Source organism: Callithrix jacchus, chromosome 17 (genome assembly GCF_049354715.1).
Source record: "Callithrix jacchus isolate 240 chromosome 17, calJac240_pri, whole genome shotgun sequence".
Lineage (NCBI taxonomy): Eukaryota > Metazoa > Chordata > Mammalia > Primates > Cebidae > Callithrix > Callithrix jacchus.
This window is the reverse complement of record NC_133518.1, coordinates 42,351,655-42,365,743: the sequence shown is the minus strand read 5'-3', so window position 1 is coordinate 42,365,743 and position 14,089 is coordinate 42,351,655. Positions and strand designations below refer to the sequence as shown.

Below are 14,089 nucleotides of genomic sequence, written 5' to 3'. Positions count from 1 at the left end.
TCTATTTAGTTGTTACTGTCAATCAAATTTTCTGTTTCCTTGTGAATCTTCTGTTTAGTTATTCTAGTCATTATTGAAAGTGAGGTACAAAAGTCTCACTTTCAATAATGCTCCACTATCTATTTTTCCTTTCAACTGTCTATTTTTGCTTCATATATTGTGGACCTCTGTTATTAGATGTTTATAACTGTTAAATATTTATGATGAATTGACCATCTTACTATTAAAAAATTCCCTTTTTATCTCTAGTAACATGTTTTTGTTTTAAAGTCTATACTGTCTGTTGTCAATATAACTACTACAGGCCGGGCACGGTGGCTCACACCTGTAATCCCAGCACTTTGGGAGGCCGAGGCGGGCGGATCACAAGGTCAGGAGATCGAGACCATCCTGGCCAACATGGTGAAACCCCGTCTCTACTAAAAGTACAAAAATTAGCTGGGCATGGTGGCGTGTGCCTGTAATTCCAGCTACTCAGGAGGCTGAGGCAGGAGAATTGCTTGAACCCAGGAGGCAGAGGTTGCAGTGAGCCGAGATTGCACCACTGCACTCCAGCCTGGCACCTGTGACAGAGCAAGACACTGTCTCAAAAAAAAAAACCACTCCAGCTTCTTACAATGACTGTTTACATGATATATGCTTCCACTCACTTACTTTTAACCTGTGTATTTTTTAAATCTAAAATGTACCCCATATAGATAACACATAGTTGGATCTTGTTTTATTATCTAGTCTAAAATCACACTCAGATACTATTACTTACCAACTAGGATGGCTAAAATATAAAGGACTAATGTCAATTATGATAGTAAATGGAATAAAAAGTCCTCTGATCACATACTGATATCCAGTGTGTCAATTGTTATGACCACTTTGCAAAAGTGTTTTGACATTATCCACTAAAGATGAAGATACATAGCTGGGCACATGGTTCACACTGTAATCCCAGCACTTTGGGAGCCAGAGGCAGGCAGATCACGAGGTCAGGAGCTCAAGACCAACCTGACCAACATGGTGAAACCCCATCTTTGCTAAAAGTACAAAAATTAGCCAGATGTAGTGGCATCCACCTGTAATCCCAGCCACTCAGGAATCTGAGGCAGGAGAATCGCTTGAACCCAGGAGGCGGAAGTTGCTGTGAGCTGAGATTACGCTGCTGCATTCCAGCCTGGGCGACAGAGTGAGACACTGTCTCAAAAAAGATGAAGATATATATACACATTCATGCCTGAAAAATTCCATTCCTATGTATAGACACAGCAATTACATGTACACCAAGAGATGCATTATTCATAACAGCCAAAAACTGGAAATAATCCAAATGTACATGAACAGAATAGACAATAAACTGTGTTAAAATCATATATTGAACAACAAATAGCAATGAAAACATAAGCAAATTAATTTACATACAAGATTGGTATATGTCAAAAACATAATGTTGAGCAAAAGGAGTCTCATACAAAGGAATTCCATTGATATAAATCAAAGATATGGCAGGTGCGGTGGCTCACACCTGTAATCCCAGCACTTTGGGAGGCCAAGGTGGGCAAATCACACGGTCAAGAGATTGAGACATCCTGACCAATATGGTGAAACCCCACCTCTACTAAAAATATAAAAATTAGCTGGGCGTGGTGATGTGCACCTGTAGTCCCAGCTACTTGGGAGGCTGAGGCAGGAGAATCACTTGAACCCGGGAGGTGGAGGTTGCAGTGAGCCAAGATCACAACATTGCACTCCAGCCTGGCAACAGAGTGAGACTCCATCTCAAAGAAACAAATCAAAGATATTGAGACAAAACTAAAGTAGGGTACTGAGGAATAAATACATAAATTGTAAAAGAAGAAAGAAAATGTGATATACAGTATCATAGTGTTCTAGTTCTTGATTCGGCTGGTGTTACAAAGATGTTTGTTCCACAGTATCTGACTGGTACTTTTTTTTTTCACCTTTCTAGATGTATTATGACACAATAAAAAGGTCTCTTTTTTAAAAAAAAGAAAAAGAAAAACAGGCTGGGAACAGTGGCTCATGCCTGTAATTCCAACAATTTGGGAAGCCAAGGCAGGCGGATCACCTGAGATCAGGAGTTCAAGACCAGCCTGATGTATATGATGAAACCTTGTCTCTACTAAAAATACAAATATTAGCCAGGCGTGGTGGCACGTGCCTATAATCCCAGCTACTTGGTAGGCTGAGACAGGAGAATCGCTTGAACCTAGGAGGTGGAGGTTGCAGTGAGCCGAGATCATGCCACTGCACTCCAGCCTGGGCAACAGAGCGAGACTCCATCTCAAAAAAAAAAAGCAAAACAAACAAAAAACAAGTAAAGATGCCACATTGTCTTCCATTCCAATATATGGTAGACACTTAATTTTCCCTTGAATAATCAAATTACTATCTTTATTCCTTTAATTTTTCTTTTCCATAGTCTTTATATAGTTCACACACACACACACACACACACAAAATATTTTCTTACCTCAATCAAGTTCTGTAAAATCCAGACCAATCTCAAAGAAGTCTGCTGGGTTGTGAAAGTGAACAAACTGGCTGAAAAAAGTCGTTTACTTCTAGTGAAAAAGTGAAGCACTCGGCAAGAACTGTGAAATAGCTATATTTTAAAAAAACATATTTTAAGAAAATGCATTTAATAGTGTTTAAATTTTCCAGTTCAATTCTATATACATGCAAACAAACCCAATAACAAGTCATTTAACAACTTATAAAAGTGTTTTCTGCACTTAAGAAAATAAAAAACAGCGATATTATCCTTAATGGGTAGTTTGTGTTCTAACACATAAAATGCAACCAATTTGCTGTGAATTATCTTAGCAAACACCAGATGCTCAGGTACTTATAAACTTTTTTTTTTAACAACTATATTTTTCCCTCTCTACCTATTTTAACTATGACAGTGAAGGGAGAGAGTCTAGGAAGGAGGCTATATTTGTAATATTTTATTTCAGTGGGATATGTATACTTTAAGTTTAACCTATAGTATTTAGTAGTAGAATAGCATTAATTCACTGCTGTTCTAATAGTAACTACATAAAGCTATCAGTTAATCTTTGATTTTGAAGGCTCACAGTCCAAATATTTTCACATTAATCACAATCTCATATCTTAGCTTCAAGCTGTCTCTATGAATGAAAGCCGAGAGCTCTTCTTAGTACTAGATAATGACGGATGAGTTCTTATTAGCTTTTTCTTTCCTATTAGAAATCAAGTTAGCACTAACACAGAGAGAAGTTTCCCTATACATTAAGCACTTAAAATCTGGTTGTATGATTTTATTTAATACTATCTATATTTATCTAATGATCAAAGATAAAATATAAGCAAAATCTTTAATTTACAAAAGCCTTAGGTATACAGAAAACAAGCTTTGAGTTTTAAGGGCTTTAAGACATACTGGAAAAAAACAGAAAAACCAAAAAACAAAAACCCTATCCTGCCATACACTACTGAGATGTAGATGGACACTTCAATATGTGAAACAGATACTTTACAAAACACTTACGAAGTTTTGCCCACTTCTTGTTGAAGTTACCTACTTTTGTTAATCCTACCTCACTCCCCAAAATAAATTTAAAGATTTTGGCTTATTTACGAAAAATAATAATATAAATTTTTTCTTTCATTTTTACTTGATAATACATCAATTAAAATTCATAGACTCAGTCCTCTCTCTCTTTCAGTCTTGTCCTTTTAACATCCTTCTCATCTTGTTTAGTGTTACACCTTCTTCATTTTTTACATGTATATGTTTTTCTTCTTTTTTTGAGACAGAGTCTCAGGCTGTTACCCAGGCTTATACTTTCTTGCTAAGAGCTCCCTGCAACCTCCTCCTCCCAGGTTCAAGTGATTCTCCTGCCTCAGCCTCCTGGGTAGCTGGAATTACAAACATGCACCACCACACCTGGCTAATTTTCGTACTTTTAGTAGAGATGGGGTTTCACCATATTGGCCAGGCTGGTCTTCATCTTCTGACTTCACGTAATCTGCCTGCCCTGGCCTCCCAAAGTGCTGGGATTACAGACATGAGCCACCATGCCTGGTCATTTCTTTATATTTTATATGGCATATACATTTTCACATTATTTATTAAAATATAAGTCTTTTAAAAAGTATTTAAAGTGACCACCCATAATCCTTCCTTTCATTTCTTGTAAGAAATAATTTAAACTGAAATGCGCTATTTCTCCTTACACAAACTACACTCTTCTCATACAAAATTAGATTTAGGACACTTCTGGGATCTTCTGTTAAAATGCAGATACCTCGGGCTGGGTGGGGAGGTCATACAAAAATATTACAAGCTCCAATACCTGCATTTGTAGACAACAATTAGCATCTTCATTCACATGTCTAAATACTATCTACTAAGTAACTTCTAGTGTACCAAGGACTGTTGCTAGGCCTTCTAAAAACAAATTGAACAATATGGGCAGAATCCTTGTCTCTTTAAAATTTACATTCTAGGCCGGGCGGGGTGGCTCAAGCCTGTAATCCCAGCACTTTGGGAGGCCGAGGCGGGTGGATCACGAGGTCAACAGATCGAGACCATCCTGGTCAATTTGGTAAAACCCCGTCTCTACTAAAAATACAAAAAATTAGCTGGGCACGGTGATGCGTGCCTGTAATCCCAGCTACTCAGGAGGCTGAGGCAGGAGAATTGCCTGAACCCAGGAGGCGGAGGTTGCAGTGAGCCGAGATCGCGCCATTGCACTCCAGCCTGGGTAACAAGAGCGAGACTCCATCTTAAAAAAAAAAAAAAAAGATTTACATTCCAGTGAGAAGACAAATAAGCAATCAAGTCAATAAATAAGATGATTTAAGAAGACAGACTGTAAAATGAATCATTATTTAAAATGCTATTAAGAAACACATCCTGATTTCAGAGATGTTAAAATATAACTCATACATTGCTGAGGGGAAAGCAAATGGTATAGTTACTCTTCAAAATACTTTGGCAGTTTCTTACAAAACAAAACATGCAGTTACCATGTGACCTTGAGGTTTTTATCCTAGAAAAATGAAAAATTACATTCATCAAAATTCTATACAAAGAATGTTCATAACAGCTTTATTTGTAATAGCCAAAAACTGTAATCAGCACAGATGTCCTTCAACAAGTGAATGGTGAAATAATCTGTGATAACAGCTGCACTACTGAATACAACTCAGAAATAAAAAGAAACAAACTACGGATACAGGCAACAACTTGAATGAATCTCCAGAAAAATTATACTAAGTTAAAAACCAATCCCAAAAGGTTATATACTTAAAACCATAATCTTATGTATATATAACATTTGTTAAATTAGAACATTTTAAAAATGAGGACAGATTCGTGGTTGCCAGGACCTAGGAATGTCAGCAGGTAGGGAGGTGTATAGAAGAGTGGTGGATATAATTACAAAAGAGCAACAAAAGAGATCTTTGTAGTGATGGAACTGTTCAGTATCTTGCATATGCTCCTGGATACATGACACACACATACACACACACACAAATAAAATAGAACTGGGGAAATCTAATAGGATTTATGAATTGTATTAATGTCAATGTCCTGGTTGTGACATTATTCTATAGTTTTTCAAAATGTCACCATTGCGAGAAAGTGCAAATGTCTAAGGGATCTTTGTATTGTTTCTTACAACTGCATGTGAATCTACAATTATTTCCATTTAGTTTTCAGTTTATAAAATGCATATCTCAGAATCTTTGAAATTTATTAAGTACAATGAAGGAAACAAAGGACAACATAAGAGATTGAGGGCAAGGGGGTTCCTTTAAATAGGATGGCAGGGAGGGGCTCCCAGATGTGCCACATAAGCTGGACCCTAAAGAATGAGAAGGATCCAGTCATGATGGCAGAGAGATTCCCTGCATGTACAATGGTCTTCAGGTAAGAAATAGCTTGAATGCTACAAGAACAAAAACAGTCTGGCAAAGATGGAGTTTCCAATCTTTAGCAACTTCAGGGAGAAAGGAGTCTAGGAAGTGTTAGAACAATATAGCCAAACCTTGGTAAGGAGCTGGGATTTTATGCTAATAGCAAAGAGAAGAAAGCCTTAGCAAACATTAGGCAAGAATAAGAACTACAGTAAGAAGACTGGGCATCTGGGGAGACTGGAAGAAAGCAACAGTGGCAAGAGGCTGCAAACACACCTCAACTACTGCACCATTTTGCTTGGAGCGAGCCTTGGCCAAACTAATGATATTAGTGCCAGTTCTGGCAAAAAACACTCTAAACATTCCCAAGGGCCTCAATCAAACCATTAGCAACTGGAAAGGGACAACTGCAAAGTAGGGCTCCTTCACTCCCACGACAGGCCCTAGAACTATGTGTGCTAAACTGTGAAAGCTTGTGTTTGTGTACATTTTTTTGCTAAGAGAAACCAAAACTTTCATCATGCACATGTTCAGTATCAAGTAGACAAAAGTGTTTTAAATACTCAGTTTTGTTCTTGAGGTCACAGTTCTGCATTAAGATTTGAAATTTGAGGCTAGGTGTGGTGGTTCATGCCTGTAACACCAGCACTTTGGGAGGCTGAGGCAGGTGGATCATGTGAGGCCAGGAGTTCAAGACCAGCCTGGCCAACATGATGAAATCCTACCTCTACTAAAAATAGAAAAATTACCAGATGTGGTGGCATGCATCTGTAATGTCAGCTACTTTGGAGGCCGAGGAAGGAGAATCACTTGAACTTGGGAGGTGGAGGTTGCAGTAAGCTGAGATTGTGCCTGCACTCCAGCCTGGGTGACAGAGGGAGACTCGATCTCAAAACAAACAAACAAAAAAAGATTTGAAATTTGAGACATATTATGGAAGTAAATGTTTTCAAATCACAATTTTTCTTTTCAAACACAATTTTTTTCCAAAGAAATTTTAAACACCTCAATGACTAACTTAAAGAAAGTTTAATAAACTATTAAAAACTAAAATTATATACTAAGGTATAAAATTATACATTATAAATTGCATAATTTAAAATTATACATTATAAATTGCATAATTTAAAATTATACAATTGAGGGTTCATGACATTTCCTTATAAACCACTTTTAACTCCCTTAATTATTGCATCCTTCTTGTTAACAGCACCTCTCACAAGTTATTGCAGCAAGGTACTTTTTTTTTATGTTAAACTCTCAAAAAGAAAAATGTTCAGGTGAGATTATGGCAAAATTGTTTCACTCATGCACTGCTGTTATATTCTATAATATATTCACATTTGTTTTCATATTAAACTAATATCATAAAATACTTATCAAGTAAAACTGATGCTCTAGACACTCCCCTGGGCACCATCTGGTACCAGTACACTAGCAGAGAAGGCATTTAACTGTGAGGCATTAGAAGTATTAAAGTAATTACCGTGGAATACTGATTATGACATCAAATACTATAGTTCTGATGCCATCTGAGGAGCTGGAAAACTGTTTTACCCTTTGACTCACTAATCCCACACTCAGGAGTGAGGGCAATCTGGGACAAATAACAGAAGAACAGCTGATTTCATGATGTTACTCTTGTCACTGTCACCATTATCACTGTCATTTACTGATGACCTATTATGTATCAGGGATAATTTGGTATTGTTGGCTTTTTTTTTTTTTGAGACAGAATCTCACTCTGTCACCCAGACAGAGTGCACTGGAGTGCAGTGGCAATCACTGCAGCCTCGAACTCCTTGGCTCAAACAATCCTCTCACCTCAGCCTATAAAGTAGCAGGGACTACAGGTGCACACCACCACATTCAGCTAATTTTTGCATTATTTACAGATATGAGGTCTTACTATGTTGCCCAAGTTGGTCTTGAACTTCTGTCCTCAAGTAATCCTCCTGCCTCAGCCTTCCAAAGTGTTGAGACTACAAACATGAACCATCATGCCCAGTCCAGGGGTAATGATAAGAGCTTGCAGTAGTCTGCAAGTTATCTATAATATCTCAATATCCATCCTGAGCTTTTATAAAAGATGAAATTTAGGCATTTCATTCATCTAGCCTGTAACTTTTCCATTTCTCAAGGGTAGAAACACAAATTCTCACTAACATGTGAAACTCTGGTCCACCACAAGCGTCCTCAGAACTTCCTGAGGTACAAGTACTGAAGTCTACTACATATGTCTTTGATTTACTATTATTAAACTTCACTAGGGCCGGGCACAGTGGCTCAAGCCTGTAATCCCAGCAGTTTGGGAGGCTGAGGCGGGTGGATCACTAGGTCAAGAGATCGAGATCATCCTGGTCAACATGGTGAAACCCCGTCTCTACTAATAATACAAAAACTTAGCCGGGCACGGTGGCGCGTGCCTGTAGTCCCAGCTACTCGGGAGGCTGAGGCAGGAGAATTGTTTGAACTCAGGAAGTGGAGGTTGCAGTGAGCCGAGATCGCGCCATTGCACTCCAGCCTGGGTAACAAGAGCGAAACTCCGTCTCAGAAAAAAAAAAAAAACTTCACTGGAATGCGGAGTATGTGAATGTGTCTTCTTAATGTCCTAATAAGTAGGAAATAACATAATTAACTCATCATTAAGGGACATTTACAGAAAAAACACAATAATATCCAAATCACAGAAGTAAAAGATTACCTTCATTAAAAGAGAATTATTCCAAGATTTTACAAGTTCAACAGCTCTTAAGTCTTGCCAACTTATAAAGTTGTGAAAATGATTTCCAGTTTTCCTAGAAAGAGTAAAACAGTATTTTGATGCCCAAAATAATTCAGAGACTATGTTAAAGATATGCCATAAGAGAATACAAAATTAGAGGCCATACTGTAATTGCAAAGTATACTTTAGTTAGATGCGCCTTTCTACGTGATTTCTTCTTGATTTTATAAATTGAACACATTTTACAACAATTATGTGACACAGTATGAAATTTCAGGTCACATTCTTTCCACAAAGACAGTCCTTTTAAAACACTTCAATGTACGTTTCCAAAACCAGAATTAACTAAGGAAAAAGCCTTTGACCTGCTCTACACACTTTAAAAACATTTTTTAAAAGCCAGTGCTTTTCCCCTTTATTGCACTTATCCTGATACACAAAATCCAATAAAAACCTCTGACCTACAGAAGAGCTGAAATATTGCCTGAGTCTAGTTCTACACCTGTTAACTTTAGGGTTGGTTTAGCCATTGGGAACTAACATGCTTACCAAAATCTCTCCAACAAATAGAAATTCAATAAACCTTGGGTCAATATTACAATAAAAGTACAGAGCTAAGAAATAGAGAAGTAAAACAAAAACAAAACATTTTCCTTTGAGGCTCCTGCAAATCAACTACTGGCATCTACTAATCAACATCCAAGTCAAGCTTGCTTTTAACCCCAACTCCAGGCCTCCTCCTGTGTGACTGTAACCACATTCAATTACTAAGACTATCATTCTTTACTTAAGCATTCCACATCCATGACCAATGGTCACATACTTACCTTTACATATTCTACCACTGAAAGTCTAATACTTCAATATATTAATCAGCACATAGGAATAAAAGTTTTCAGTTCTCTCGATCTTACTCCTTAAGTACCTGGCCTTCGAATGCACTGCAACCTTTCACCCCTCAAACATTCCCTTTTCTTCCTACCAACCACTCTTTAGTTTGGTTACTTTCCCAGATCCCACTGTCTATTACTTTAACAGCTTTCCATCACACTCTCTAACACCTAACTTTAAAAATAAATAAATAAACTGTGGCAAAATACACATAATATGAAGTTTACCATTTTGCCTATTTTACATGTATAATTCAGTAGCAGTACATTCACAACATTGTGCAACCATCACCACTGTTTCTCTCTTTTTTTTAAAAATTTATTTATTTTACTTTAGGTGCATACTATATCTGGCATTTCTCCCCATGTTATCCCTCCCCACCCCCTGTTGTCTCTACCCTACCCCCTCGAACTGTCCCCTGCGTGTGATGCTCCTCTCCCTGAGTCCATGTGTTCTCATTGTTCAACACCCACCTATGAGTGAGAACATACGGTGCTTGGCTTTCTGTTCTTGGGTCAGTTTGCTGAGAATGATGGTTTCCAGATTCATCCAAGTCCCTACAAAGGACATGAACTCATCATTTTTTATGGCTGCATAGTATTCCATGGTATATATATGTACCACATTTTCTTTGTCCAGTCTATCATTGAGGGGTATATTGGGTTGGTTCCAGGTCTTTGCTATTGTACACAGGGCTGCAATGAACATACGTGTGCATGTATCTTTATAGAATGATTTATAGTTCTTTGGGTACACACCCAATAGTGGGATTGCTGGGTCAAATGGAATTTGTATTTCTAGATCCTTGAGAAATCGCCACACTGTCTTCCACAATGGTTGAACTAATTTACACTCCCACCAACTTTCTAAGAGTCTTCCTATTTCTCCACATCCTCTCCAGCATCTGTTGTCTCCAGATCTTTTAATGATTGCCATTCTAACTGGCGTGAGATGATATCTCAGTGTGGTTTTGATTTGCATTTATCTAATGACCAGTAATGATGAGCACTTTTTCATATGTCTGTTGGCCTCATATATGTCCTCTTTTGAAAAGTGTCTGTTCATATCCTTTGCCCACTTTTGAATGGGGTTGTTTGTTTTTTATTTGTATATCTGTTTTAGTTTCTTGTAGATTCTGGATATTAGCCCTTAGTCAGATGGGTAGATTGCAATAATTTTTTCCCATTCTGTTGGTTACCAATTCACTCTAATGATGGCTTCTTTTGCTGTACAGAAGCTCTGGAGTTTAATTATATCCCATTTGTCTATCCTGGCTTTTATTGCCATTGCTTTTGGTGTTTTAGTCATGAAGTCCTTGCCTATATGCCTATGTTGTGGATGGTTATGCGTATGTTTTCTTCTAGTGTTTTTATGGTGTTAGGTTTTATGTTTAAATCTACCACAGTTTCTTAAAACTCTCATCATCACCCCAAACAGAAGCTCTGTAACAATTAGAAAATAATTTCCCATTCCTTCCTCACCCCATCCCTTATAACCCCTATTCTATTTTCAGTCTCTATAAATTTGCCTATTCCCAGTATATCATATTTAAGTAGAATTATACAAAATTTGTTCTTTCATATTTGGCTTATTTTACTTAATGTTTTCTAGATTTATCCATATTGTGGCATGTATCAGAACTTTGTTTTATAGCTGAACATTATTTGACTGTATTTATACACTACATACTCTTTATCAATTCATCTGTTAGTATACACTTGGGTTGTTTCTATCCTTTGGCTATTATGATTACTGCTGCTTTTATATTGGTGTGAAGTATCTGTTTGAGCCTTTGTTTTCAATTTTTTTAGATATATAACTAGGAGTGAAACTGCTGGGTCACATAGTAATTCTATGTTTAACTTTTTGAGGAACTGGCAAACTGTTTTCCACAGTCTTTGCACCATTTTACCTTCCTACCAGCAATGTATGAGGGTTACATTTTTCCAAATCTTCACCAACACTCGTTATCTTCCTTTTTTCAAAATTATCACCATTCTACTGGGTGTGAAGTGGTATCTCAAAGTGGTATCACATTACGGTTTTAATTTGAAATTCCCTAATTACTAATGATATTGAGCATCTTTGTGTGTGCTTATTGACCATCTGTATATTACTCAAGTACTTTGTCCATTTATGAATTGAGTTGCTGTTTTCTTGTCGAATTACAGGAATTCTTCACATATTCTAGATATTAATCCCTTACCAGGGATTAGGAATTAAATATGTTACATGCTTCGAGGTTACAATTTGTAAATATTTTCTCCCATTCCACGAGTTGTCTTTTCACTCTGTTGATAAGTGTCCTGTTTTTCTGTTTTTCACCTTTATTCCTAGAAACCGCAGCATTTGCCTAGATCATGAACATGTCACTTCTCTTCCCTTTAGAGATCCAAATCGTCACCATTATCATAAGTACAAATCAGAGGAGTGATTTCCTATTGTTTTAGTCCTCAATCTTGGACAAAATTACAAACCAAACCTACCAAGACGTGCACCTTCTATGTTATATGCTACAGGTGGTTTTCTGAAGTCTTAACTGCAGTTATGTAACAATGATTAAATTTTTTCAGACACAGTTTTAAAATGTAAATTGCACATTATGTCAAGTTAATTTTAACATAGCTTGCTTATTATTCATAATTAACTTTAGGGTAATTTTTCTACTTTGGAGAGTTCCAATAGTCAAGAAAATTGAAAAACTTGTCATCATAAACAGATTTTTTTAAAAATGTATGTCCTTTAATATACAAAGTCCAAATTTATCTATTTTCTATTTTGTTAACTGTGCTTTCGATATCATTTATGGAATCACTGCTAGATCCACAGTCATGATGATTTTCCCCTGTTTTCTTCTAAGAGTTTTCAGTTTAAGCTTTTCAATTTAAGTACTTGGTGCATTTGGGGGTTCATTTTTTTATATGGTATTAGATAAAGATACAAATTAATTCTTTTGCATGTAAATGTCCAGTTTTCCCAGCACCATTTGTTGAAAAAACTATTCTTTTTCCGCTGGCTGGTCTTGGTACCTTTGTCAAAGATCTTTATCAAATACAAAGATTGTATTTGATAAAGATAAAATCTATTGATATATAATTCTTCAGAGCCATTCTACAATAGCACAGACTTATACACTTAAATCTGATGTTTGATCAATGGTTTTAGAAAATATTTATAAGGCAATATGTACCAGGAGTTGGGTATATAGCGATGAACAGAGACACATAATACTTCTGCCTTTATGACTGTACTTTCTAATGGGGAATTCAACCAAATACCAAATCACTCAGTTGCTCACTTACAGCAGGAATAAGCCCTATAAGGGATAAACGGAGGTGATGTAAGAGTATTTAACAGATGGCCCCTGTGTGGTGGTCAGGAAGGGCTTGTGAAATGACAATGAATCTAAGTTCTGAAGGATGAATATGAATCAGGAGTATAAACATTCCCAACAAGATGTGCTATATGTTCAAAGGTCCGAAAGCAAGATAAAGCATGTCTTAGAGGAACTGAAAGGCTAGAGTGGCTGAAGAGCAATGAGAGGGAGAGAGAAAAATCAGAAGATGAAAGTGGCATCATTAATTTACAACATAGAACAAGACAATCTAGAATACTGATTTCAAGTAATAGCATATATTCCAATATTCACTTAGCATTGACTTGGGTTTATTTTACCTCTATCTATAATAAAAGGAAAAATGAAGGAACAGTGTAACTGGCAATACTGTAAATGAATTGTCTTAAAACCTTCTAACAGTTTACACCACTCTGTGGCTCTTAATATATTTTATATCATAAGTAGTAAGACTCATTAATGTAAATATCAAATACTACAATAAAAATCTGGCCAGATACAGTGGCTGATACCTGTAATCCCAGCACTTTGGGAGGCCAAGGCAGGCAGATCACAAGGTCAGGAGTTCAAGACCATCCTGACCAACATGGTGAGACCCCCATCTCTACTACAAATACAAAAATTAGCTGGTTATAGTGATGTGCATCCGTAATCCCAGCTACTCGGGAGGCTGAGGCAGGAGAATCACTTGAACCCAAGAGGCAGAGGTTGCAGTGAGCTGAGATTGCACTACTGCACTCCAGTCTGGTGACAGAGTTAGACTCCATCTCAAAAAAAGAAGAAAAAAGAAATCTATTTTGTGTCAGGCACTGTGGCTCATGCCTGTAATCCCAGCACTTTTGGAGGCTGAAGCAGGTGGATCACAAGGTCAGCAGATCGAGACCATCCTGGCCAACATGGTGAAACCCCATCTCTACTAAAATACAAAAAATTAGCCTGGCGTGGTGGTGTGCACCTGCAGCCCAGCTCTCAAAAGGCTGAGGCAGGAGAATCGCTTGAACCCAGGAGGCAGAGGTTGCAGTGAGCTGAGATCATACCACTGCACTCCAGCCCGGCAACAGAGCAAGACTCCGTATTTAAAAAAAAAAATCTATTTTGTTTTTTTTACAAAGGGAATATAGAGTAATTTGTGTACCTGTATAATGAGATTGTAGACTAGGGTTGGTATTCTCATTCACCTGTATATGCAGTACAGCCCCCAGCACAGTGCATTA

General features: G+C 37.2%; 1 protein-coding gene across 16 annotated transcripts in view; it reads right to left on the bottom strand.

Moving 5' to 3' along the window:
* The window catches only part of GK5 (glycerol kinase 5), a 70,404-nt gene that overhangs the window by 42,181 nt on the left and 14,134 nt on the right, over positions 1–14,089 (bottom strand). For 8 of the 16 annotated variants that reach the window (XR_004735675.3, XR_004735674.3, XR_013528593.1 and 5 more), the window contains 3 exons: positions 9,994–10,077; positions 8,609–8,702; positions 2,486–2,617 (listed from right to left, as the gene is read on the bottom strand). Coding sequence is in view for 6 of the 16 variants with exons in the window: in XM_035277763.3 (XP_035133654.1) it covers positions 2,486–2,617; positions 8,609–8,702; positions 9,994–10,077 (310 nt within the window). In the remaining 10 variants the exon portion in view is untranslated. The remainder of the gene's footprint in view (positions 1–2,485; positions 2,618–8,608; positions 8,703–9,993; positions 10,078–14,089) is intronic. The other 8 variants (XR_013528591.1, XR_013528595.1, XR_013528596.1 and 5 more) reach the window with 1 other exon arrangement.